General features: G+C 38.0%; 1 protein-coding gene and 1 non-coding gene across 2 annotated transcripts in view; both read left to right on the forward strand.

Moving 5' to 3' along the window:
• The window catches only part of CCDC30 (coiled-coil domain containing 30), a 186,539-nt gene that overhangs the window by 78,826 nt on the left and 81,429 nt on the right, over positions 1-26,284 (forward strand). The window contains 3 exon segments of the mRNA XM_078331431.1: positions 5,861-5,895; positions 5,898-6,109; positions 15,549-15,728. Coding sequence (XP_078187557.1) covers positions 5,861-5,895; positions 5,898-6,109; positions 15,549-15,728 — 427 coding nt within the window.
• On the forward strand, positions 18,253-18,359 carry LOC118143352 (U6 spliceosomal RNA). The gene has a single exon (XR_004727579.1). It is a non-coding gene; the product is annotated as a U6 spliceosomal RNA (small nuclear RNA).

The following is a 26,284-nucleotide window of genomic DNA, read 5'->3' on the forward strand; positions in this document are numbered from 1 at the left end:
CAGAGATTGTAGTGAGCCATGATTGTGTCACTGCACTGCAGCCTGGGTAACAGAGCCAGATCCTGTCTCAAAATAATAATAATAATAATTTGATATTCATTTCCAAATTATGTGAGTGGAAAAATTAGTTATAAAGGTTCTCCCAAAATTTTGTCTTTTGATATATTATTACATTTTAAAACTTTTTTCCTGCTTTTAAAAAATGAATATATGTGGCTGGGCACAGTGGCTCACGCCTGTAATCCCAGCACTTTGGGAAGCTGAGGTGGGCGGACCACCTGAGGGTGGGATTTTGAGACTAGCCTGACCAACATGGAGAAACTCCATCTCTACTAAAAATATAAAATTAGCCAGGCGTGTTGGCACAGGCCTGTAATCCCAGCTACTCAGAAGACTGAGGCAGGAGAATCGCTTGAAGGCAGAGGTTGTGGTGAGCCAAGATCAGACCATTGCACTTCAGCCTGGGCAACAAGAGTGAAACTCCATCTCAAAAAAAAAAAAAAAAAAGAAGAAGAATATATGCATTTTTTTTTTAGAAGATTTAGAAAGCATGCAAAAGTATAAAGAGATTATAACAACCCTCAATTCTCACCAGGGAAAGATGTTATCTTAATTTTTCTTCCTTTTTTCTGTATACATACGCATATATGTATATTTTTACATAATTAAGATTACACTCTGCAGAGTTTTTTTTTGCTGTCTTTATTTAACATTGCATTTGATAATTTTTAGAGCACCTTTCTTTTATTTATCTGTCTATCTATCTATCTTATTAATTTTGCCCTCTAACTCCTGTACTTCTACATTTTAACCAAAAGTACCTTTCACAGAAACATGAGGCTTTGGCAAGTGCACTACTCTGCTTGGGCACAAAAGCTAATAGTTGCAATCAAATTTTGTCTTGGAAAAAGTCTAGAATGAAATAACCAAAAGGAAACAATAGATGTCAATTTTGGCATATACCACACTAAAGGATACATTCATCAGTAAAGTAAGGAAATATAGTCTAGGAGTAGACAAATTTATATCTTTGTAAATGTTCTAAAGATAGAAGGAGATGTTTTGCCAGTTTGGGGTCCCTCTTAAATTTTGCATTTGGCTAGGCATGGTGGCTCATGCCTGTAATTCCAGCACTTTGGGAGGCCAAGGTGGACAGATCACGAGGTCAGGATATTGAGACCATCCTGGCCAACATGATGAAACCCGGTCTCTACTAAAATCCAAAAACTTAGCCGGGTGTGGTGGCGTGCACCTGTAGTCCCAGCTACTCGAGAGGCTGAGGCTGGGGAATTACTTGAACCTGGGAGGCGGAGGTTGCAGTGAGCCGAGATTGTGCCACCACACTCCAGCCTGGCAACAGAGAGAGACTCCATCACAAAAAAAAAAAAAAAAAAAAAAAAAAAAAAAGTTGCTTTTAACTTTAGAGTAAGCTTTGAGCCCAAGATTCACAATTGTGAAACCTAGTTGCAGATGTGGGAGAGTTTCTTGGGAGATGATGGGGAAGGGGTATGATAATGGTCGCAAGAACTAAGAGCCAAGAAGCTAGATCACAGCATTTAGGTTTGTGGTAGGGAAAAAGGAAGTCTAGTTCTTGAGCACTGGAACAGTGTATTACAGGATTTTTGAGGAAGATTGTTCTAGTATCTATATTAGATAAAATGGAGATGGAAGATAGACCAATTAATCTATATATGAGTGATAGATGAAGAGATAGTTGCCTACATTGAGTAAATGGCAATGAAAATGAAATGGTCAATCTGAAATTTCTTCAAGAAGGAACTGACATAAATGACCAAATCTGACAAAAGTCCACCCACGTGATTTGGGTAATTAACAGAGATACTTGCCTTGGGGAGCAAGGATGTGGCTTTAATTCATCTAGGGGTGGGAAATTTTGCCATGAGAAAGATTATGGCCTTCCCTCTTAAGAGCTCTTTGATGCCACCTGTTTCCAAGACTTGGTCCAATCTGCTTCCCATAACTGGGACCCTGAAAAGTCTAGGTATTTCCCATCTGACTCCCCCTTTTTTTTTCTCATAATGTTTTCCAGCTTGTTTATCTCCTATTCCCCTCTTAACAGCCTCCCCTCAGTATAGGTCCATAACACAACCACATTCAGCAAGATATTGTGTATCTACCATGTGCCAGGCACTGTAGGTAGGTACTGAGGATATACAATAAGACACAGTTTCTTATCCTTACGGTCCTCATAGCCTGACGGAGAAAGATGGTTAAACAAGGCAGTACTGGGTACTGTGCAAACACAAAGCAGGGGCCCTGGCCCAGGCTAATGAATCAAAAAATATTCTTTTTATTTATTTATTTATTTCGAGATGGAGTTTCACTCTTGTTGCCCAGGCTGGAGTGCAGTGGTGCAATCTCAGCTCACTGCAACCTCCACCTCCTGGGTTCAAGCAATTCTCCTGCCTCACCCTCCTGAGTAACTGGGATTACAGGTCTGCACCACCACGCCGGCTAATTTGTTTTTTTTTTAGTAGAGATGGGGTTTCTCCACGTTGATCAGGCTGGTCTTGAACTCCTGACCTCAGGTGATCCGCCTGCCTCAGCCTCCCAAAGTGCTGGGATTACAGGTGTGAGCCACTGCGCCCGCCAAAAAATATTCTTAAAGGACGTATGAATAATCAAATTTATCTTATACTGTTCTGCATCATTTATCTTTTAAAAACTGCTAAATTCAAAATAAAATGTTTAATTATTTTCTTTATAGGAATTTTAAAAGGAATAAGACACTCCCTAAACAACAATTTTTCTCCCTGTTCCTTTCCAGCTTTTTCTAGACATTTTTCCATTGTATGTATATATGTATGTACACACATGTATATATATGTGTGTGTGTGTGTATTGGGTTTTGTGCCACACTTTCACTTTGATAAGTATTTTTCTTGTTTATGAATAGTCTTGAATGTCACTTTTAAGTTGAAGCATCTTTAATTCTCTTAGCCATTTCCAGATCTGTATTTATTTAGTATGAGCTTAATTGTACAGTCTTTTTTCATCTTATGAATTATTTTATTGCAATAAATTCATTGATATGCAATTATTCAGAGTCTGAAGATTTTTATGGCACTTTTTTCTTTGAGACAGAGTCTCCCTCTGTCACTCAGGCTGGAGTGCAGTGGTGTGATCTTGGCTCACTGCAACCTCTGCCTCCTGGGTTCAAGCTATTCTCCTGCCTCAGCCTCCCAAGTAGCTGGGACTGGCATGTGCTACCACACCTGGCTAATTTTTGTATTTTTAGTAGAGATAGGGTTTCACCATGTTGGCCAGGCTGGTCTCGAACTCCTGACCTCAGGTGATCCACCCGCCTCAGACTCCAAAAGTCTGGGGGTTACAGAAGTGAGCCACCATGTCCGGGCATGGCTCTTGATCTGTATTGCCAAATTGCTTTCTTAAAGAATCTGAGCACCAACTGTAATCTGTGAAGTGTGCTGTACTAGGTTTCAAGGTACTCAAAACAAAATTTAAGACTGAAGGAATAAAAATAAAACCAGCATATCTGTGTTCATTCTCCTTGTCATCCACACTCTCTGACCATTGAAGGTGCATTCCCTCTTCTTGGTTTCCATGGCTCTTACCTCCTCTGCTTGTTCCTTACAAGTTTTTAGGCTTCTGTTTAAGATGATCCTCCTCCTGTTACTTTCCCCCTTCTCCCTGGTTCCTTTTATCCAACCCCAGTGTTTCTGCTCACATTTTTCTGTGTCTGTATCTTCACCACCAACATCACTGTAGTCAGTCTATAGTCACATTACCCCATGATGGTCTACCATCTGCTTGCCCATTTGACCCAGTCAGAAATTCAGGTGTCATGTGATTCCTTTTTCTCCCTTACCTGCCACATCCAATAAATGACAGACCTTATCAATACTGTCTTTTAAATATCTCCAGAATCCATCACAGTTCAATTCACTGTTATTTATTACAAGGATTATTACAACAGTCTCTCAAATGGTTTCCCTGCCACATGGCATCCAGATAATCTTTCTAAAGCACATTCTCTCTTTTGCTGCTGGGGTTTTATACATCTTATTTATTAAAGCATTTTGAAACGTCTTTGTTTGTTCACGTTCTCTTCTCTACCAACACCCACCCTCCCCAAAATCCATACACACATGCAAGTACATACACACTCCTTCCTCCTTTTACATTTGTCTAGCTTGTGCCTACTCATCCATCAGGCCTTGTATTACTTACTACTCATTTCTCACTTAACTGTTAGCTCATTTCTTATCCTCATTCATCACTAAATTGTAAGCTCCTTGGGGCAGAGATCGTGTCCTGTTGAAGCCCTAGTGCCTCCCAAAGTGGCTAGTGCTTATTAAAATCTTTATAACCTGTGTCTGCTCAATGCCATACTAAGTTGAAAAAGTATAAATCTCATTTAAAGTGGTGGTTTGGCTATAAATGAAAACCTATGATGGGTCACCTCCCTGAATGTAAGTTAAAAATATGACTCATTTATGGGTTTTTGTTTTTGTTTTGAGATGGAGTCTCGCTCTGTCACCCAGGCTGGAATTCCGTGGCACGATCTTGGCTCACTACAACCTCCACCTCCCAGGCTCAAGCGATTCTTATGTCTCTGCCTCCTGAGTAGCTGGGACTATAGGCATGCACCACCATGCCTGGCTAATTTTTTTATTTTTGGTAGAGATGGGGTTTCACCATGTTGGCCAGGCTGGTGTCTAGCTCCTGACCTCAGGTGATCTGCCTGCCTCGGCCTCCCAAAGTGCTGGGATTACAGGTGTGAACCATCACACCTGGCCTACTTTTCTGTTTTTAAAGTTTATTTTATTTTTTTAATTTTTTATTGCATTTTAGGTTTGGGGGTACATGTGCAGAACATGCAAGACAGTTGCATAGGTACACACATGGCAGTGTGTTTTGCTTCCTTTCTCCCCTTCACCCACATTTGGCATTTCTCCCCAGGCTATCCCTCCCCACCTCCCCCTCCCACTGGCCCTCCCCATTTCCCCCCAATAGACCCCAGTGTTTAGTACTCTTCTCTCTGTGTCCATGCGTTCCCATTCTTCATCACCCACCTATGAGTGAGAATATGTGGTGTTTCGTTTTCTGTTCTTGTGTCAGTTTGCTGAGGATGATGTTCTCCAGATTCATCCATGTCCCTACAAATGACACAAACTCATCATTTCTGATTGCTGCATAATATTCCATGGTGTATATGTGCCACATTTTTCCAATCCAGTCTATCATCAATGGGCATTTGGGTTGATTCCAAGTCTTTGCTATTGTAAACAGTGCTGCAATGAACATTCGTGTACATGTGTCCTTATAGTAGAACGACTTATAGTCTTTTGGATATATACCCAGTAATGGGATTGCTGGGTCAAATGGAATTTCTATTTCTAAGGCCTTGAGGAATCGCCACACTGTCTTCCACAGTGGTTGAACTAATTTACACTCCCACCAACAGTGTAAAAGTGTTCCTTTTTCTCCACATCCTCTCCAGCATCTGTTGTCTCCAGATTTTTTAATGATCACCATTCTAACTGGCGTGAGATGGTATCTCAATGTGGTTTTGATTTGCATCTCTCTGATGACCAGTGACGATGAGCATTTTTTCGTATGATTGTTGGCCTCATATATGTCTTCTTTCGTAAAGTGTCTGTTCATATCCTTTGCCCACTTTTGAATGGGCTTGTTTGTTTTTTTCCTGTAAATCTTAAAGTTTATTTTTAATAATAAAATGACTGCTGCACTATAGAATTTAGGTTGAAAATATTGTTTGCAATACTGTCTTGACTTATAGCTTTTTTCCTACTACTATAGATTCTACTACTATAATAAGCATTTTGGTAGAGTTTATTTTTATATTTGCACCAAGTCCCAAATTAGGAGAAAGAAAGCAGAAGGAAATTCCAGAGAGTCAGTAAAGGAGGGCACTTTTCCAAAAGAGGGCCAGAAGGAGGAGGGCTCACAACAGAATGGAGATATGAAAGATGAAGAAAAAGAACAGCAGTTGCCCATGAAGCCTGAGGAGGCTGTGAGGCTTAGAGAAGAGCTGAGCCGCATAAATCAGAGCCTCCTTCAGTCTCAGAGCTCTGGGGATAGTTCAGATGACAGTGATGCCCAGGTAGGTGATATAAACACAGGCACTGACTGGGTTCATTTCCTCTGATTGGCTGTGGATATAAGCATCATTTTAAATACCATCATTCTTACATGTGTATTTTTAAAAATTTTTAGGGACATAGTAGGTATATATATTTCTTTTGATACAGGTATGCAATGCATAAGAACCACATCATGGAGGATGGGGCATCTATCTCCTTAAGTATTTATCCTTTGTACTGCAAACAATCCAGTTTCACTCTTTGAGTTATATATATTTGTGAGCAAGAAAATAGCAACTAAAATCTGAACTAAGTCTGTCAGTTGATGTACTTTGTTATAACATGTTCTTAAATGCTATCTAAGCTCAGCAGGAAAATTGCTGATTGTTGATGTCTGCCCTAGCCAGATGGGATTGGGGATGGTAGGATGTGCCACATTTTTCATTTCTAGTATGTAGCTCAGTAGACAAAGTACTTTGTTTTAGTGAGGAAAAGATGACAGACATTTTATTATTTTAATTATGGCTTTTGCTATTTTACTAGGGATCTGTTTGTAGGGGAAATAAAGGGAGTGACTACAGCCACTTCAGTTCTTATACCTGAATTTTGTAGGTTCTGTCTTATACATTTAAGATTTCTCTACATATACGTTTCCAGAAATTATTTTAAGGTCCACAGAAGGGAGGCCTTTGTATTCATAAATAAACTACTGCAGAAGGCTGATAATATATATTTGAAACGTGATTCAAGTACACATTTAGAAAAAGGAAGTGTAACAATAAAGGAAGTCAAAAATATATTTGAAAGGATTCAGATACAGAGTTTGAAAACTAGACAAGTCACAGTAAACTAGGAAAATATATACCTGTAAGGAGATTTAGATACACCTGTGAAAGGAAAAGGAGTCACTCAGTTTGTTCAGAAGACCAAAGAGAAGCATGACATCAAATATTTAAGAAGAGATTACTTTTACAGCTCTAGATAGACATTGCTCAGTGGACACTGGTCAGTGTGGGAGGCTTGAGCAGAAGCTGAACACTGTGGTCACAAAGATGATCAAATATTTTCTTAGCCAGTAGTCTTCACTCTATTACCACTATAGGATTGAACTTGCCATTGGGACAAGTCTATTGGAAAAAGCAGCAAAGGAGAAAGGACTTACAGAGTGCCTATATAAATTGGTTATGAGTAACATAACCAATTCCTCTAAGGAGGAAGGCCTCTCCATGCCTCATGTTCCAGGGCAGGGTGACCTAGGCTCTGTTACCATAAACATTGTGCTCAAGGATGTAAAACCCCTTCGTAGCACTATAATGTAGCCAGACTTGTAGGCTCCATGTAAGGCCCATGTTCCATCAGCTGCACATAGATAATAGGCTAAAGATAACCACAAGTTCTTGTTTTGTGAAACTCCCAAATTTTCACTGTTATCAATCGTTAGGATGACATACCAGTTCTGGCTCACTGATGCACTTCTGGCTAACAAATTCATTCCACCATCACTCCACCCCTACCCTATAGATCAAAGTGATTATAACCAATAAATGGTGTGGGTGATTAGAGTTAGGGGCCTTCACTGTCTCTTCCAAAGTAATACAGTGATAGCACCTGGTCCCACTTTCTCTCTTAATCTGTCTTTTCTCATTCCTTTGTCCACTGAACTTGGGGTACCCATGGGTGATGTAGGGCGGGTTCCCTACATTCTGGCGCCCAATGTGTGGGGCTCATGGATACCTACAACAGTCTATGAAATTCATTTGTACTTTATTTTATTAAAATAATATTTTAAAATATTAAAAGCTGATAAAATTAGGATAGTTAAGGCTAGTTCCAACTTATTTTAATTCTTAAGGAAGCTGAAAAGATGTTAGGCATCATCTGGTCTTGTGTCTTTAATTTACCTATGAATAAATGAAGTTTTTGGTATGTTAAATGGTCCTATAGGCTGTTGATTATGAATTAATTGGCATAATAGATCTGTTGATTGAGGAGAATAAAAAGACCGATGTGTACTTACCTTTCTTTTTTATGTGATTCCCAGTAAACTGATCGAGCGTATATGCTCTGCAGTAACTTTCTACCAGGGTTATATGGTGAGAAAAAAATAGAGACTCTTGTTGGCTGCTTGTCTAGCTATTTCAACAGCTGACTGTGTTGAAAACTAATTTGCATTTCTACTCTGGCAGAGTAGCTGACCTGGAAAATATAGATGGGAAGAACTGTTCTGGTTTTTCCAGCCTTCCAAAGAAGCTAAAACTTTTGGGCCTTTGTCCCCTTGGTAAAAATGGGGTGCATCTCTTGTATATAGTATCTCTGTTTTGGTATGTTAAATGGTCCTGTAGCCTGTTGATTATGAATTAATTGTTAAAAGCTGTTATATAATGGTTAAACAAGAAGGTAGAATGGTGATCAAGGCATTCCAGGTTGTTTTCAGATGGAAAATGAAGGCAGTTAAAGTTAGGAAGCATCAACAGTAATGGGTAACATTATTGAGTGCTTATTAAGTGCCAGAAATTGTGCTAAGTGCTTGCATGTGCTATCTTACTAACTCTTCACCCCATCCAGCCGTAATCATTATTATCCACATCTTAAGATGAGGAAATTGAAGTACAGAAAGATGAAGTAATCTTTCCAGGATCTCCCATTAATAAGTAGTAGAGTCAGGATTGAAACACAGGTGTATCTAATTCCAAAGTGAGAGTTCTTCTACCATTAAGATACTCCATGAGAAGATCTACCCCAAGACACATAATCATCAGATTCTCCAAGGTCAAAATGAAGGAAAAACTGTTGAGAGCAGCCATAGAGAATGGCCAGGTCACCTACAAAGGGCAGCCCATCAGTCTAACAGTGGACCTCTCAGCAGAAACTACAAGCCAGAAGAGATTAGGGGCCAAGATTCAAGATTCTTAAAGAATTTTTAACCCAGAATTTCATATCCAGCAAAACTAAACTTCCTAAGCAAAGGAGAAATAAAATTCTTTCCAAACAAGCAAATGCTGGGGGATTTCATTACCACCAGGCCTGCCCTGCAAGAGCTCCTGAAAGAAGCACTAAATATGGAAAGGAAAAACCGATACCAGCCACTGCAAAAACATACCAAAATATAAAGACCAATGACACTATGAAGAAACTGCATAAACTAGTGTGCAAAATAATCAAATAGCATCATGATGACAGGATCGAATTCACACATAACTATACTAACCTTAAGTGTGAGTGGGCTAAATGCCCCAATTAAAAGACACAGATTGGCAAATTGGATAAGGAGTCAAGACCCATCGGTGTGCTATGTTAGGAGACCCATCTTACGTGCAAAGACACACACAGAGAGTTCTGTAGATGTCTACTAGGTCCATTAGATCCAGAGCAGAGTTAGAAGTCCTGAATATCCTTGTTAATTTTCTGTCTTATTGATCTGTGTAATAATGACAGTGCAGTGTTAAAGTCTCCCACTATTGTGTGGGAGTCTAAGTCTCTTTGTAGGTCTCTAAGAACTTGTTTTATGAATCTGGATGCTCCTGTATTGAGTGCCTATACATTTAGAATCATTAGCTCTTTTTGTTGAATTTTTCTCTTTACCATTACGTAATGCCCTCCTTTGTCTTTTTTGATCTATGTTGATAAATTTCCCTCTTTGCGCACCACCATGCCTGGCTAATTTTTTGTATTTTTAGTAGAGATGGGGTATCGCTATGCTGTCCAGGCTGGTCTTGAACTCCTGTCCTCATGATCTGCCCACCTTGGCCTCCAAAATTGCTGGAATTACAGGCGTGAGCCACCGTGCCCGTTGGGAACTGGTTTTTTGAAAAAATTAACAAAACAGATAGACCAATAGCTAGAATAATAAAAAGAAAGGAGGAAAGAATCAAAAAGACACAATAAAAATCATAAGGGGATATCACCACTGATCCCACAGAAATACAAACTACCATCAGAGAATACTATAAACATCTCTATAGAAATAAACTAGAAAATCTAGAAGAAATGGATAAATTCTTGGACTCATACACCCTGCCAAGACTAAACCAGGAATAAGTTGAATCCCTGAATAGACTGATAAAAAGTTCTGAAATTGAGGCAGTAACTAAAAGCCTACCAACTAAAAAAAGCACAGGACCAGAAGGATTCACAGCTGAATTCTACCAGAAATACAAAGAGGAGCTAGTACCAATCCTTCTGAAACTATTCCAAACAATTGAAAAGGAGGGACTCCTCCCTAACTTGTTTTATAAAGCCAGCATCATCCTGTTACTAAAACTGGGAAGAGACACAACAAAAAAAGAAAACTTCAGGTCAATATCCCTGATGAACATCGATGCAAAAATTCTCAAGAAAATACTGGCAAACTGAATCCACAGCACATCAAAAAACTCATCCACCATGATCAAGGCAGCTTCATTCCTGGAATGCAGGGCTGATTCAACATATGGAAATCAATAAACATAATCCATCACATTAATAGAATCAAAGACAAAAACCACATGATTCTCTCAATAGATGCAGAAAAGGCCTTTGATAAAATTCAGCATCCCTTCATGTTAAAAACTCTCAATAACCTAGGTACTAATGGGGCATATCTCAAAATAATAAGAGCTATTTATGACAAACCCACAGCCAATATCATATTGAATGAGCAAAAGCTGGAAGCATTCCCTTTGAAAACTCATACAAGACAAGGATGCCCTCTCTTACCACTCTTATTCAGTGTAGTATTGGAAGTTCTGGCACTCAGGCAAGTTGTCTCTGAGATGACATGATTTTATATTTAGAAAACCCCATCATCTCAGCCCAAAAACTTAACTGATAAGTAACTTCACCAAAGTCTCAGGATACAAAATCAATGTGCAAAAATCGCAAGCATTCCTTTACACCAACAATAGGCAAGCAGAGAGACAAATCATGAATGAACTCCCATTCACAATCACTACAAAGAGAATACCCAGGAATACGGCTAACAAGGGATGTGAAAGGAGAACCACAAACCACTGCTCAAGGAAATAAGAGAGAACACAAACAAATGGAAAAACATTCCATCCTCATGGATAGGAAGAATCAGTATTATGAAAATGTCTATATTGCCCAAAGTAATACAGATTCAGTGCTATTCCCATCAAACTACCATTGACATTCTTCACAGAATTAGAAAAAAAAAAAACTATTTAAAATTTCATATGGAATAAAAGCCATATAGCCAAGACATTCCTAAGCAAAAAGAACAAAGCTGGAGGCATTATGCTGACTTCAAACTATAATGCAAGGCCACAGTAACCAAAACAGCATGGTACTGGTACCAAAACAAACATATAAACCAGTGGAGCAGAACAGACACCTTAGAAATAACACGACACACCTACAACCATCTGATCTTTGACAAACCTGACAAAAAGAAGCAATGGGGAAAGGATCTCCTACTCAGTAAATGGTGCTAGAAAACTGGCTAGCCATATGCAGAAAACTGAAACTGGATCCCTTCCCTTAAACAAAAATTAACCCAAGATGGATTAAAGCCTTAAATATAAAACTCAAAACCATAATAACCCTAGAAGAAAATCTAGGCAGTACCATTCAGGACATAGGCATGGGCAAAGACTTCATGACAAAAATGCTGAAAGCAATTGTGACAAAAGCCAAAATTGACAAATGAGATCTAATTAAACTAAACAGCTTCTGCACTGCAAAAGAAACTATCACCAGAGTGAACAGACAACCTGCAGAATGGGAGAAAATTTTTGCAATCTACCCATCTGACAAAGGTCTAATATCTAGAATTTAAGGAACTTAAACATATTTATGAGAAAAAAACAACCCCATCAAAAAGTGGGCAAAGGATATGAACAGACACTTCTCAAAAGAAGACATTTACTTGGCCAACAAACATACGAAAAAAAAGCCCAACACCACTGACCATCTGAGAAATGCAAATCAAAACCACAATGAGATACCATTTCACACTATTCAGAATGGCAATTATTAAAAAGTTAGGAAACAATAGATGCTGGTGAGGCTGTGGAGAAATAGGAACACTTTTATACTGTTGGTGGGAATGTAAATTAGTTCAACCACTGTGGAAGACAGCATGGTGATTCCTCAAGGATCTAGAACCAGCAATACAATTTGACCCAGTAATCCCATTACTGGGTATATACCCAAGAAATATAAATCCTTCTACTGTAAAGACACATGCACATGTTTATTGCAGCACTATTTATAATATGTTTATTGCAGCAGTATTTACAATAGCCAAGACATGGAACCAACCCAAATGTCCATCAATTGTAGACTGGATAAAGAAAATGTGGTACATATACACCATGGAATGCTATGCAGCCACAATAAGGAATGAGATCATGTCCTTTGCAGGGACATGGATAAAGCTGGAAGCCATCATCCTCAGCCAACTAATACAACAACGGAAAACCAAACACTGCATGTTACCTAACTCGTAAGTGGGAGTTGAACATTGAGAACACATGGATACAGAGAGGGGAATAACACACACCAGGGCCTGTGGAGTGTGGGAGGCTCGGGGAGGGAACTTAGAGGATGAATCGATAGGTACAGCAAACCACCATGGCACACATATACCTTTGTAACAAACCTGCACATTCTGCACATGTATAATGCTTTTTTTAGAAGAAATTTTTTAAAAGTGAGGCTTCTTCATAATTACATTATACTCCATTGAAGATTTTTTCTAGGGATCTTAGAGTCTTGCAGCTCTAAGAAAAGCAGATTGTATTTAGATTGCCTTTTTAGCTAAACCAAAATAGGAATTGAAGAGCCAACAGGATTTGAGGGCTTCTGTATTGCTTTAGGGATATAAGCAAGCTAAAACTAAAATAATGACTTGGGATTTTTAGAAAGTTGTAGACAGGAAGGATACCGGACCAGGACTAAGGAAACGCTAAGAATATCTTATCTATTGAATTGTATAAAATTGAATTGTTTATCTATTCAGCATACCTACTTATGCCTACCTTTTGTAGAATATCCAAATGATGGTTCTCTTATTTCACTGGAGAAGCCTGATAGGAAAGTGTATTGCTGGTGTTTGATACATGTGCTTTATTTTTTATAGCTTTATTCAGGACTTTTTTTTTTTTTTTTTTTTTGAGACAGAGTCTCTCTCTGTCACTCAGGCTGGAATGCAATGGTTTGATCTTGGCTCACTGCAACCTCCACCTCCCAGGTTCAAGCGATTCTCATGTCAGCCTCCCAAGTAGCTGGGACTACAGGTGCACACCACCACACCTGGCTAATTTTTGTACTATTAGTAGAGATGGGATTGCACCATGTTGTCCATGCTGGTCTCGAATTCCTGACCTCAGGTCATCCACCCACCTAAGCCTCCCAAAGTGCTGGGATTACAGGCGTGGGCTACCATGCCCAGTCTATTCAGGATTATTGACAAATATCGTATATATGTGGTGTACAACCTGATGTTTTGATATATATGTATACATGGTGAAATGATTAAATCAAGCTAATTTACATATCTATCTCACATACTTTTTGTGGTGAGAACTTTTAAGATCCACTCCTTTTAGCAATTTTCAAGTATACAACACATTGTTAATAAGTATAGTCACCATGGTATGCAATACATCTCCAGAATTTATCCTGCCTATCAGAAGCTTTGCACCCTTTGACCAACATCTTCCCATTCCATGCTTCCCCTCCGCAGTCTCTGACAACCACCATTCTACTTGCTGCTTCTATGAGTTCAACTTTACAAGTTCAACTTTTTTAGAGTCCACATATAAGTGAGATCATACAGTATTTGTCTTTCTGTGCCTGCCTTATTTCACTTAGCATAATGCCCTTCAAGTTCATTCATGTCGTGACAAATGAAAGGATTTCTCTCTTTTCCTTTCTTTCCTTCTTTCTTTCTTTTTTTTTTGAGACAGTTTCGCTCTGTTGCCCAGGCTGGAGTGTAGTGGTGCAATCTTGGCTCACTGCAACTTCCGCCTCCTGGGTTCTTGCAGTTCTCTCCCTCAGCCTTTCAAGTAGCTGGGACTATAGGTGCACGCCGCCATGCCCAGCTAATTTTTTGTATTTTCGTAGAGATGGGGTTTCACCATGTTGCGCAGGCTGGTCTCTAACTCCTGAGCTCAGGCAAGCCACCTGCCTTGGCCTCCCAAAGTGCTGGGATTACAGGCATGAGCCACCATAGGATTTCTCTTTTCAAAGGCTGAACAGTATTACATTGTATATGTGTGTGTGTGTGTGTATACCATGTTTTCTTTTCCGTTCATCCATTGATTGACACGGAAAATATTTCACATTTTTCTTGACAAAGATTTTTTGGATGTGACTCTAAAAGCAAAATCGACAAATGGGGTTGTGTCAAGTTAAAAAGCTTCTGTACAGCAAAGGAAACAACAGAGTAAAGAGACAACCTACAGAATGGGCAAAAATATTTGTAGATCATACATCTGAAAAGGGTAATATCCAAAATATATAAGGAACTCAAAAAACTCAAGAGCAAGAAAAAAAATAATCCAATTAAAAAATAGGCAAAGGATGCAAATAGACATTTCTCAAAAGAAGGCATACAAAAGGCCAACAGGTATGTAAAAAACGTTCAACGTCATGAATTATTAGGGAAACGCAAACTAAAACCACAATGAGATACCACTAAACACCTATTAGAATGGCTTTTATCAAAAAGACAAAAGATAAGTATTGGCAAGGATGTGGAGAAAACAGAACACTTCAACACTGTGGGTATGAATGTAAATTAGTACAGCCAATATGGAAAACCATATGGAGATGCCTCAAAAAATTAAAAATAGAGCTATTTATATGATCCAGCAATTCCACTTCCAGGTATATATCCAAGGGATTTGAAACCAGTATGTCAGAGATATCTGCAGAAGTTTTGTGTGTGTGTGTGTGTGGGTGTGTGCGCATGTGTACAAAATGCAATACTATACTATTCTGCCTTAAAAGAGTGTGTTTTATGGGAGTGTGTTTATGGGAGAAGAATCATAGGGTAATAAAAGGAAACTGATGAGGAAGGCTGGAAACTTAGGTCTCTTACTAAGTTTCCTCTTTCTTTTTTTTCCCAACAGACACCACACACAAGCGCACACTCTCTCTCTCACCCTACTTCTTAACATATAGACTCTTTGAACTTCCCATTTTAAATGTGTTTTACTCTAAAATTGTCTGTGCTTCTATCATTGATATGAAAAATAAGGTTAGTTTTCTGTGCCTAACTGCTTTGTTCACATAATTTTCTTGTTATTTTTACTCTAATATAACAGGTATTATATGAACATGTACCAACTATCCATAAATATAAGAGAGTAGTTTGTTGTAGATAAGCTAACTCCAAAAACATTTACATGTGAGTAATCACATTCTACAGTTCTGGTTTTGACAGCTTGAACCCATGTTTTACCAGTATTCCTTCTAATTGTCCATGTTTCTCTTTTTAAATGTTTGCTTTAGCATCCATCATCTGGAGAAAAACTAAAATACAACCAGCAAGAGGAAGTACAGCAACTTCGCCAGAATTTGCACCGGCTCCAGGTTCTATGCAACTCAGCTGAAAATGAGCTTCGATATGAACGAGGGAAGAACTTGGACTTAAAGCAACATAATAGCTTACTTCAGGAAGAAAACATCAAGGTAACTCTTGTGGGCACATCCTTTATGGAAGGGTTTCAGTTGGCCCTGGGAAGAAACGAATCTAAATTCCTCTACTTGATAATTCATGATAGGATCTATAAATGTGCAGACAATGTGAGCTGTCTGATAACTTCCTCCTTTAACTTTTCCCTGCTAAGTAAGGATGTGTATGTTATCAACCTGTAAATAGAAAAAGGCATTAAATTACATAATCTTCTGACAACATCATCTAAAATTTTTAGTACTTACTAAACTTCAGTGACCTGAGCCTAAACCTTAGCTGTCCTGCCCTGTGTATCATTAGACTTATTTGTCCCTATTAGATGTATCCTTTATTATTGGTTCAGGCAAATCTCAATTGCATCAAGGTACAATTCATGGAAGAGCAAAGTTGTTCTTCCTAATACAACAGCATGAAATAGTTAAGGCAACATCTCCCAAATGTTTTTTTTAAAATAACATGTAGAACTGCCATACACAGATTCATCTAAAGTTTATGAACCATATAAATGTTTAAAATTAACCTCCATGTTAAACAGTACTTACTTTTAATTATGGCTTAGTTCTGTAAATATATATTAAGGTCTTAGTTTCTGTAAGCCTCTATTGAAGGTTCTGAAATTCAATAATCAATAAATATTCATGTGCAATTTTGTAGACACTGAGAGTTTAATGTAGGCACAATAAACATAATCCTTATCCCCATGCTGCAGGGGTGAGCAAACTTTGGCCTGTAGGTTGCCTTCTGTTTTATAAATAAAATTTTATTGGCAGCCAGATCTGTCTGTTTACATATTATGGCTGCTTTTGTGCTACAGTAAGAGATTTGATAGTTGTGATTAATCCATATGACCCACAAAGTCTAAAATATTTACTACCTGGCCCTTTATGAGAAAAGTTTGCCCGCTCCTGGCCTAGCGGGTTAAAATAATCTTATTTGAAAAGTGACATAAACATGGATAAGAAAGGTCCCTACTTTTCAAGAGCTCGCAGTCTAGCAGGAAAGATATAGAGGAAAACTATTTGTTTATCCCAAACTTCAAGGAAGCCCTTCTAGGGAGTTCTAGTATTTCGGGATTATTTGAATAAAACTCTTCCCTATCCTCACCCTTCATGAGTTTTTGAAGACTGATCATATTCCTTCAAGTCTTTGTAGTTTTAAATTAAATTCTAAATCTTTATCACATGTTCCCATAAGACAGCCGTTCAAGGACATTTCTTAGATCATTTTAACTTTCTAACTCTGAACATGTAACAATACTACATATTTCTTAAGGAACAATGGCCAGAACTATACAGGTTATAATGCCTTACATATGATTGGTACCCCATAAATATTTATTGGATTAATGAATTTCAGGGATGGATAAATGATAGCTTGGTAACAAGAGAAGATTTTTATTTTGCACAGTTTGTAAAGAGCATGCAGTACATTTTTTTAAAAAAAGAGAAGTTTTTTTTTTTGTCTATTTTAAATCTCCATGGTGAGATAAATTATTGGCCATTTAGGAATGAGACATCAGCCTCTTGGTTAGCTCCTTAGGCCAGGCATCTAAGAAAGTTATATACAATAAGTATCCTTTACTGAGAGTTTGTTCACTTTATCTCTTTTTGTTTGTTTGTTTCTGAGACAGAGTCTCACTATGATGCCCAAGCTGGAGTGCGGTGGTGTGATCTCTGCTCACTACAACCTCTGCCTCCCAGGTTCAAGATATTCTCCTGACTCAGCCTCCTGAGTTGCTGGGATTACAGGTGCACACCACCACAGCCAGCTAATTTTTGTATTTTTATATTTTTAGTAGAGGCAGAGTTTTACCATGTTGGCCAGGCTGGTCTTGAGCTCCTGACCTCAGGCGATCCTCCTGGGTTAGTCTCCCAAAATGCTGGGATTACAGGTGTAAGCCACCAGGCCCAGCCTGTCCACTTTATCTCTTATGAACATCCTCACAACCCTATATATAGTTCAGCACTTTTTGGATGAGGAAACTGTTCAAGATTGCAAAGCTAGCAAATTGTAGAGTCAGAATTTAAACTTAAGTCTTTTTCTCTCTTTCCTGTGTAGACATCTTTCCATATTATACCTCTCCTGAATTTGGGTCATTTTGGAACCTCAGCTTTACAAACTTAGTGCTCACTTTAAAAAATCCACTCAAAGCTGGGATTACAGGCTGACACCTGTAATCCTAGCACTTTGGGGGGCCAAGGTGAGCAGATCGCTTGAGCTCAGGAGTTCAAGACTAGCCTGGCCAACATGGTGAGACCCCATTTCTACTAAAAATACAAAACAAAAAGTTATCTGGATGTGGTGACACACACCTGTAGTCCCAGCTACTCAGGAGGCTGAAGCATGAGAATCACTTGAACCCGGGAGGCAGAGGTTGCAGTGAGCTGTGATCAGGCCATTGCAATAAAGCTGGGGTGACAGAGTGAGACTCTGTCTCAAAAAAAAAAATCCATTCAAAATATCAAACTTGAGTCTCTAATGTTAGGCATGCTTATGAGACTGATTAAGAAACCAAAATACATGCTCGCTTCAGTGGCACATATATTAAAACTGGAACAATACAGAGAAGATTGGCACGGCCCCTGCCCAAGGATGACACACAAACTCATGAAGCATTCCATATTTTTTAAACGAAAGAGCTTCTGCACAGCAGAAGAAACTATCATCAGAGTGAACAGGCAACCTACAGAATGGCAGATCATTTTTATAATCTATCTATCTGACAAGGGGCTAATATTCAGAATCTACAAGAACTTAAACAAATTTACAAGACAAAAACAACCCCATCAAAAAGTGGGCAAAGGCTATGAACAGACATCTCTCGAAAGAAGACATTTATGCAGCCAGCAAACATGAAAAAAAGCTCATCATCACTGGTCACTAGAGAAATGCAAATCAAAACCACAACAAGATACCATTTCATGCCAGTTAGAATGACGATCATTAAAACATCAGTGGCTCACACCTATAATCCCAGTCCTTTGGGAGGCTGAGGTGGGCAGATCATCTGAGGTCAGGAGTTCGAGACCAGCCAGTTTGAGACCAATATGGAGAAACACTGTCTCTACTAAAAATACAAAAAATTAGCTGAGCATGGTGGTGCATGCTTGTAATCCCAGCTACTCAGGAGGCTGAGGCAAGAGAATCACTTGAACCTGGGAGGCAGAAGTTGCAGTGAGCCAAGATCGCACCATTGCACTCCAGCCTGGGCAACAAGAGTGAAACTCCAACCTGGGCAACAAGAATGAAACTCTGTCTCAAAAAAAAAAAAAAAAAAAAAAGTCAGGGAACAACAGATGCTTGCAAGGATGTGGAGAAATAGGAACGCTTTTACACTGTTGGTGGGAGTGTAAATTAGTTCAACCATTGTGCAAGACAGTGTGGTGATTCCTCAGGGATCCAGAACCAGAAACACCATTTGACCCAGCAATCCCATTATAGGATATATACCCAAAGGATTATAAATCATTCTACTATAAAGACACATGTGCATGTCTGTTTATTGCAGTACTATTCACAATAGCAAAGACTTGGAACCAACTCAAATGCTCATCAATGATAGACTGGATAAAGAAAATATGGCACATATACACCATGGAATACTATACAGCCACAAAAAGGATGAGTTTATGTCTTTTGCAGGGACATGGATGAAGCTGGAAACCATTATTCTCAGCAAACTAATACAGAAACAGAAAACCAAACACTGTGTGTTCTCACTTGTAAGTGGAAGTTAAACACATGGATACAAGGAGGGGAACATCACACACTGGGGCCTGCCGGGGGTGGGGGACAAAGGGAGAAATACCTAATATAGATAAAGGGTTGATGGGTGCAGCAAACCAACATGGCACATGTATGCCTATATAACAAACCTGCATGTTCTGCACGTTTATCCCAGAACTTAAAGTATAATTTAAAAATAAGAAAAATAAATAAAAATATTGACTGGGTGCAGTGGTTCAAGCCTACAATCGTAGTGCTTTGGGAGGCCAAGGCAGGAGGATTGCTTGAGCCCAAGGGTTTGAAGCTGCAGAGAGCTATGATCACACCACTGCACTCCAGCCTGGCTAACAGAGTGAAACTGAGTCTCAAAAAAAAAAAAAAAAATTAAAATTAAATAAATAAATATTACTTTTTCTTTTCTTTTCTTTCTTTTTTTTTTTTTGAGACAGAGTCTTGCTTTGTCACCAGGCTGGAGTGCAGTGGCACGATCTTGGCTCACTGCAACCTCTGCCTCCCAGGTTCAAGTGATTCCCCTGCTTCAGCCTCCCAAGTAACTGGGCCAAGTAACTGGGACTACAGGCATGTGCCACCACGCCCAGCTAGTTTTTTGTTTTAGTAGAGACAGGGTTTCACCTTGTTGGTCAGGACGGTCTCGATCTTCTGACCTGGTGATCTGCCCGCGTCGGCCTCCCAAAGTGCTGGGATTACAGGCATGAGCCACCGTGCCCAACCTACTTTTTAAAAAAGAAACCAAAATGCTAATTTATTGCTTTTAAACCATTTCATTGTGAAATATAACACTTAGAAAGTACATAAAACATACAGTTTACCTAGTTGTCATAAAATAAATAGAAATCTAAACACTACTCAGGACAAGAAATAGAACAATGCCAGCACACTAGTGGCTCCTGCATACCTTGTTCCCATCCTAATCCCATCACCTTCCACCCCAGTAGTAACCACTAATTTTGGTAATAATTTTCTTGCTTTACTTTATAGTTTTATCAACTGTTTATGAATCTTACACAATATAGTTGCTTTCCCTATTTTTCATATTTCAAAAATATAAACAGTATGTATACCTTGTGTCTGACTTAATGATAACTCTGTCTGCAAGATTCATCCATGTTGTAGTGTATAGCCATTGCTCATTCATTTTCTTTGCAGTGTAATATTCTACTGTAAGAAAATACCATACTTTATTTATTTTTTATATGGCTTATGGACATTTTACATGTTAAAAAGAATGTTGCAGGCTTGCAGAGCTTCAGGCAGGTTGCTGCTCTGCCACCACCTGTACCAGGACGCTGTTCTAGATCCTCTGCTTGGTGCTCCACTGTCCCAACTTGAAACTGAAGAAGCTGCCTTGGATGCACAGGTCATTGGCCATAACAGTGTTTGCCCCAGCGTTGTCTTATTTAATCATTACCAGTATCACCAAAACCCTAAGTGTTGACTCTTTGATCACAGTCCCCAAAGCCTTTACCTTTCTTGGCCTGTGGAGTAAATAGGCATCATATTATGAAAGGACTTATACCCTTTCTGTTTTCAATGAGTTTAGGCTTCTTAATCTTAAACAAATTCAGTGCACCAAATATTCCAAAACACTTGATTTCTTCTTTTTCTTTGATTTGTTTCTCATCTATTCATTGTCTGTGTCTTACTGAGTTTTTTTATGGTAAGATTGTTCTCAAAAATGAAACTTCTAGGCTTTCTAAAAGGTTAGAGTGCCTTTTGAGAAGAAATCAACAGCTAATAGATTTGTTCTTATCATTAAAGTTTCAAAAGCTGTACCAACCCTCCAAAATAAAATGAAAAAAAAGAGAGAGAGAGAGAAGGTGAATTTGTTTAGAATGGCAAGGTAGGAAGGGGTTTTCACTGGAAAAATAGGAAATGTATTAAAACTTGATTGAGAATTTCTTTTTGGTAATATCAATGAGATAAGCTTATTACATTTTTTTCCTGTTGATCTACATTGATCCACCAATGATATTAAGGCATTTTGCCCTTAACGTTTAATTTCTTTACTTCTACATACATTCATTTCATTCTGTTTAACAAAGCATATGACCATTTTTATGTGTCCACTGACATTTTTGGAAATGGTATTTCTGGTCTTCAAAAATTAATGCAAAATGAGGAAAGGAAATTTCATAAGCTAAGCACTCTACACAGTCGAGCAGCTTTTGCTAAAAGAGTTTTGCCTTTGAACAGAGGGTATAACAGCACATTATTTCAGATATGTTCAGTTAATGAGTATCAGACTCTTTCCTGTGTCGCAAGATAGAGGAATAGAACTGAGCAATGCTTCTACTTTTTTTTTTTTTAATTTTTTATTGGATTTTAGGTTTTGGGGTACATGAGCAGAGCATGCAAGACAGTTGCGTAGGAACACACATGGCAGTGTGCTTTTCTTTCCTTCTCCCCTTCACCCACATTTGGCATTTCTCCCCAGGCTATCCCTCCCCACCCCCCCCACTGGCCCTCCCCTTTTCCCCCCAATAGACCCCAGTGTTTAGTACTCCCCTTTCTGTGTCCATGTGTTCTCATTTTTCATCACCCGCCTGTGAGTGAGAATATGCGGTGTTTCATTTTCTGTTCTTGTGGCTTCTACTTATTAAAGACTGCTGCAATGAACATTCATGCATGTGTATCCTGATGTTCATAAGTACACATTCCTCTAGGAAGAAATTGGGAGTGGAATTATTTTATCATAGCATATGTATTATTTCAACTCCTAAATTCTTCCACCAGCAGTGTCTGAAGGTTCCCATTGCTCTATAGCCTCACCAATTCTTGGAACCGTCAGACTTTAAAATGTTTGCAAGCCTAGTATACATGTACAGCGGTAGTTCCTTGTGGTTTTAGTGTGCATTTGCCTGTTTGTAAACAAGGTTGAGCAGCTTTTTATACATTTATTTGCCATTTGAGTTTCTATTTTGTGAAGTGCTTGTTCAAGATTTTGTTCATATTTAATTTTTGTTTCTGTAATTTTAATTTTTCATTAATTTATAGAGTTTTTTTAAAATACATGAATCCTTTGTATGTATTACAAACATTGATTCTGTGGCTTGCATTTTCATTCTCCTTAAATTTCTTTTGATGAATCAATTCTCCTTGCTTCAGTCTCCCAAGTAGCTGGGATAGCTGGTGCCCGCCACCAAGCCCAGCTATTTTTTTTTTATATTTTTAGTAGAGATGGCATTTCACTATGTTGGCCAGGCTGGTCTCAAACTCTTGATCTCATGATCTGCCTGCCTTGGCCTCCCAAAGTGCTGGGATTACAGGCATGAACCACCGTGCCCAGCCTGAATTTTAATAATCATTATTTTTCATTATAACTAGTGATTTGGGGGTCTGGTTTAATAAATTTTTTACTACTTCAAAGTCATAAAGCTATTCTATATTATCCTCTATATACGTATGTATGTATTTTTTATTTATTTACTTTTTTTTGAGATGGGGTCTCACTCTGTCACCCAGAGTGCAGTGGCATGATCTCAGCCCACTGCAACCTCTGCCTCCCGGGTTCAAGCTCCTGCCTCAGGCTCCCGAGAAGCTGAGATTACAGACACATACCTCCATACCCGGCTAATTTTTTAATACTTTTAGTAGAGACAGGGTTTTGCCATGTTGGCCAGGCTAGTCTCGAACTCCTGGCCTCAGGTGATCCACCCCTCTGCCTCAGCTTCCCAAAGTGTGGGATTACAGGTGTGAGCCACCACGCCTAGCCTATTGTGGTATATTTCTGAGCTCCCTATTCTGCTCCATTGTTCTATTTGTCTGCCCTTGTGCCAATACCATGCTGTCAAGATAATTTTAACTTTATATAAATATTGACATTTGATAGATCAAATCTTTTTACCTTGTTCTGGCATATCTGGGCTATTCCAGGCGTTTGGGGTTCCTGTATAAATTTTATAATCAGTTTGTTAAGCCACAACACATACTCGCATGAACTCACATAGAACACACATATTCACATACAACCTTTTGAGAGTTCGGCTGGAATTACATTGAATCTATAGGTCAATTTGGGCAGAATTTAAATTTTGCAATATTGAATCCTCTAAGAAGAGAGCGCGTGTATTTAGGTTTTTAATTTCTCTCAATATTTATATTTTCTTATATATCTTTTGTTAGACATACTCACAAGTGCTGATATTTTCCATACTATTATAAATGGTAACTTTAAAAAAATCATTTTCTAATCATTTCCAAATGTATAAAAATTTACGTAATCCTTTTCTAGTAAAAACTTTCCCGTAATTTTTTATTCCTATAATTTATGTATATGTTATTTTGAATTTTCTATGCAAGCAGTCATATCATCTAAAGATAATTTTTTTTCTCCCTTTCCATATGTTAAACCTTTCATTCTTTTTTCGTGATCTGTGCACTGGCTGGCACAGTGCTGAATAGAACAGGTGACAGTAGGCATCCTTTTCTAATTCCCAATCTCAAAGGAAAAGCTCTCAAATTTCACCATTTAATATGTTTTTACAGCTTTTTAAAAATAGATATTTTATCCAAATGTATTTTAGAAAGAAAAAATAAATAAAAATTGATATTCTTTATTAAATTAAGGAAATTGCTTTCTAGTGTTAGTTTGCTGAATGTTTTATGACAAATACATGTTGAATTTCATAAATTTTTTTCCAAATAGTTTGAGAAGATTTTAAAAAATTTTAATCTGTTAATATGCTGAATTACTTTGACTGTTTTCTGATGTTAATTCAGTTTTGCATTCCTGGGATAAATCTAACTTCATCATATATTATTCTTTTCCTACAATGCTGGATTTAACTTGCTAATAGGTATGTCTTCAGGATTTTTGCAACTTTCCCTGTGAATGAGACTGGCCTGTCATTTACTTCCTTGCAATACCCTTGTCAGATTTTGATATCAAGGTTATCCTAACTGCTTAAAATAAAATGGGTAATATACCCTCTTTTTCTGTCTTCTGGAAGAGTTTGTATGAAGTTACAATGATTTCCTCTAAATTATTGCAAAAAAACTCATCCCTAAAGCCTTCTGATTTCACTTCCTTTTGGGTAGGTTTTTAATTTCTAGTTCCATTTTTTTTAACAGTTATGAGAAGTCAAATAATTTTTATTTCTTTTTGCATCAACTTTGCTATATTTTATTTTTCTAAAAAACTTTCCATTTCATTTAAATGTTTTAAAGTTTTACAGAAACTTACTCATTTTGTCTTCTTTTTAAATATATATACATTTTATCAAAGGTAGCTTTTGAAAAAGAGAAGTAAAAATATATAGTGCTGGTCATTTCACTTTTATGATACTAGTTTCATTTGCCTTGTTGCTTTTTTCTTGATAAGTCTCACTAGAAGTTTATTCATTTTTGGCTTTTCAAAGAACCACATTTTAGCTTGTTGATCTACTCTATTGTATTCTTTTAAGAGAAGTAATAAATATACATATTTCACAGTTTAGAGTAAATAAATACTGGCTTAGAATCAGAAAACTATGTTCAGACCTTGGTTCTATCATCTGGCAACTATTCGAGATTCAGTTTTTTACCTCTAAAATGGGCTAAAATACCAGTCCCAGCCACTTCATAGATGTGAAAGCCTAACAAATGTAATGTTATTATATGCCTCAGCTCTGTATTTCAAATGCAGTAGATATTCTAAAAGCAATTCTTGAATAGCCACATTTAACTTTTGTTAGGTGTTTCCTATGTGGCTGGCTCTATTCTTGATGCTTTAATTGCTTTGTCTCATTTAATGCAACCTCACTACTGTCTTATGAGGTAAGCAGTTATTATCCCTATATTACAGATGAAGAAACTGATACTCGAAGAGGTTGAACACAATTAACTTTTAGATTCACTTTATAAATCAGACTGATTAATACAGATGAAGGACATTATAGTTATCATCCCTATTAATTTAGTTGAAAAGCTTTGAGAACAGGGAATTCTATTTACCAATAAAACAAAGTAAATTCTCTCTCACCACTTTTGTCTATAAGCCTTCCCTGCCCAGTATATACATTCACCACATTCTGATATTTCTTAGAATATCATTCATTTACTTGCTCAGTAAATAATTGATTAATCACCTACTCTCTGGTAGGTGAGTAGGTGCTTTGATAGGCATTGGTATTAAGAAATGAATTTAAAAAATAAAAAGAAGTGAATTAAAAACCTAGTCTCTGCTTTCTTTGAATTTAAAGTGGGAAAAGGGGATATAAACAGGTAAATTATAAATCATGATATGTTTGATGAAGGCAATAAATGTGGTACAGTGATATCATGAGTAAGGACATTTCATATTAATTAAATGATTCTGAAAATTGTCCCCTGCAAAGTGACATTTAAGCTAAGACCTGAAGACTAGACAGGCAACCATGCAATGAGAAGGGAAAAGGGAAAGCATTTCTGGCAGAGGGAAGTGTGGAAAAAGGTTGGTGTATCACAAACTCTAAATACAAACCAGTGTAACAGGAGTTCAGTGGGAGAAGGAGAAATAAGATGGTTTTAAAGAGACAGACAAGGGCCAGAGCTTACAAAGCCAGGTGAGCTGGTGGGATTTGGAGTAAGGGACCCCTGAAACATTCTAAGCAGGGGTGTCAAGTAGTCCAATTTATGTTTTTAAAAGAAAATTTGGCCATAGCATTAAAGGATAGATTAGAAGGGAGTAAAAATGGAAGTGGTAGGACAAGTGCAGAGGCAATTGCTATAGCCCAGGTTAGAGATGATGCTCTAGACTATGGTGGTGGCAAAGAGGACACAAATGAATTAGGGTAGGGTATATTTGGGAATAGAGTGACAGCATGTGCTAAATGGTTGGCATTGGTTC

This window comes from Callithrix jacchus, chromosome 7, assembly GCF_049354715.1.
Source record: "Callithrix jacchus isolate 240 chromosome 7, calJac240_pri, whole genome shotgun sequence".
In the NCBI taxonomy this organism is placed as follows: Eukaryota; Metazoa; Chordata; class Mammalia; order Primates; family Cebidae; genus Callithrix; species Callithrix jacchus.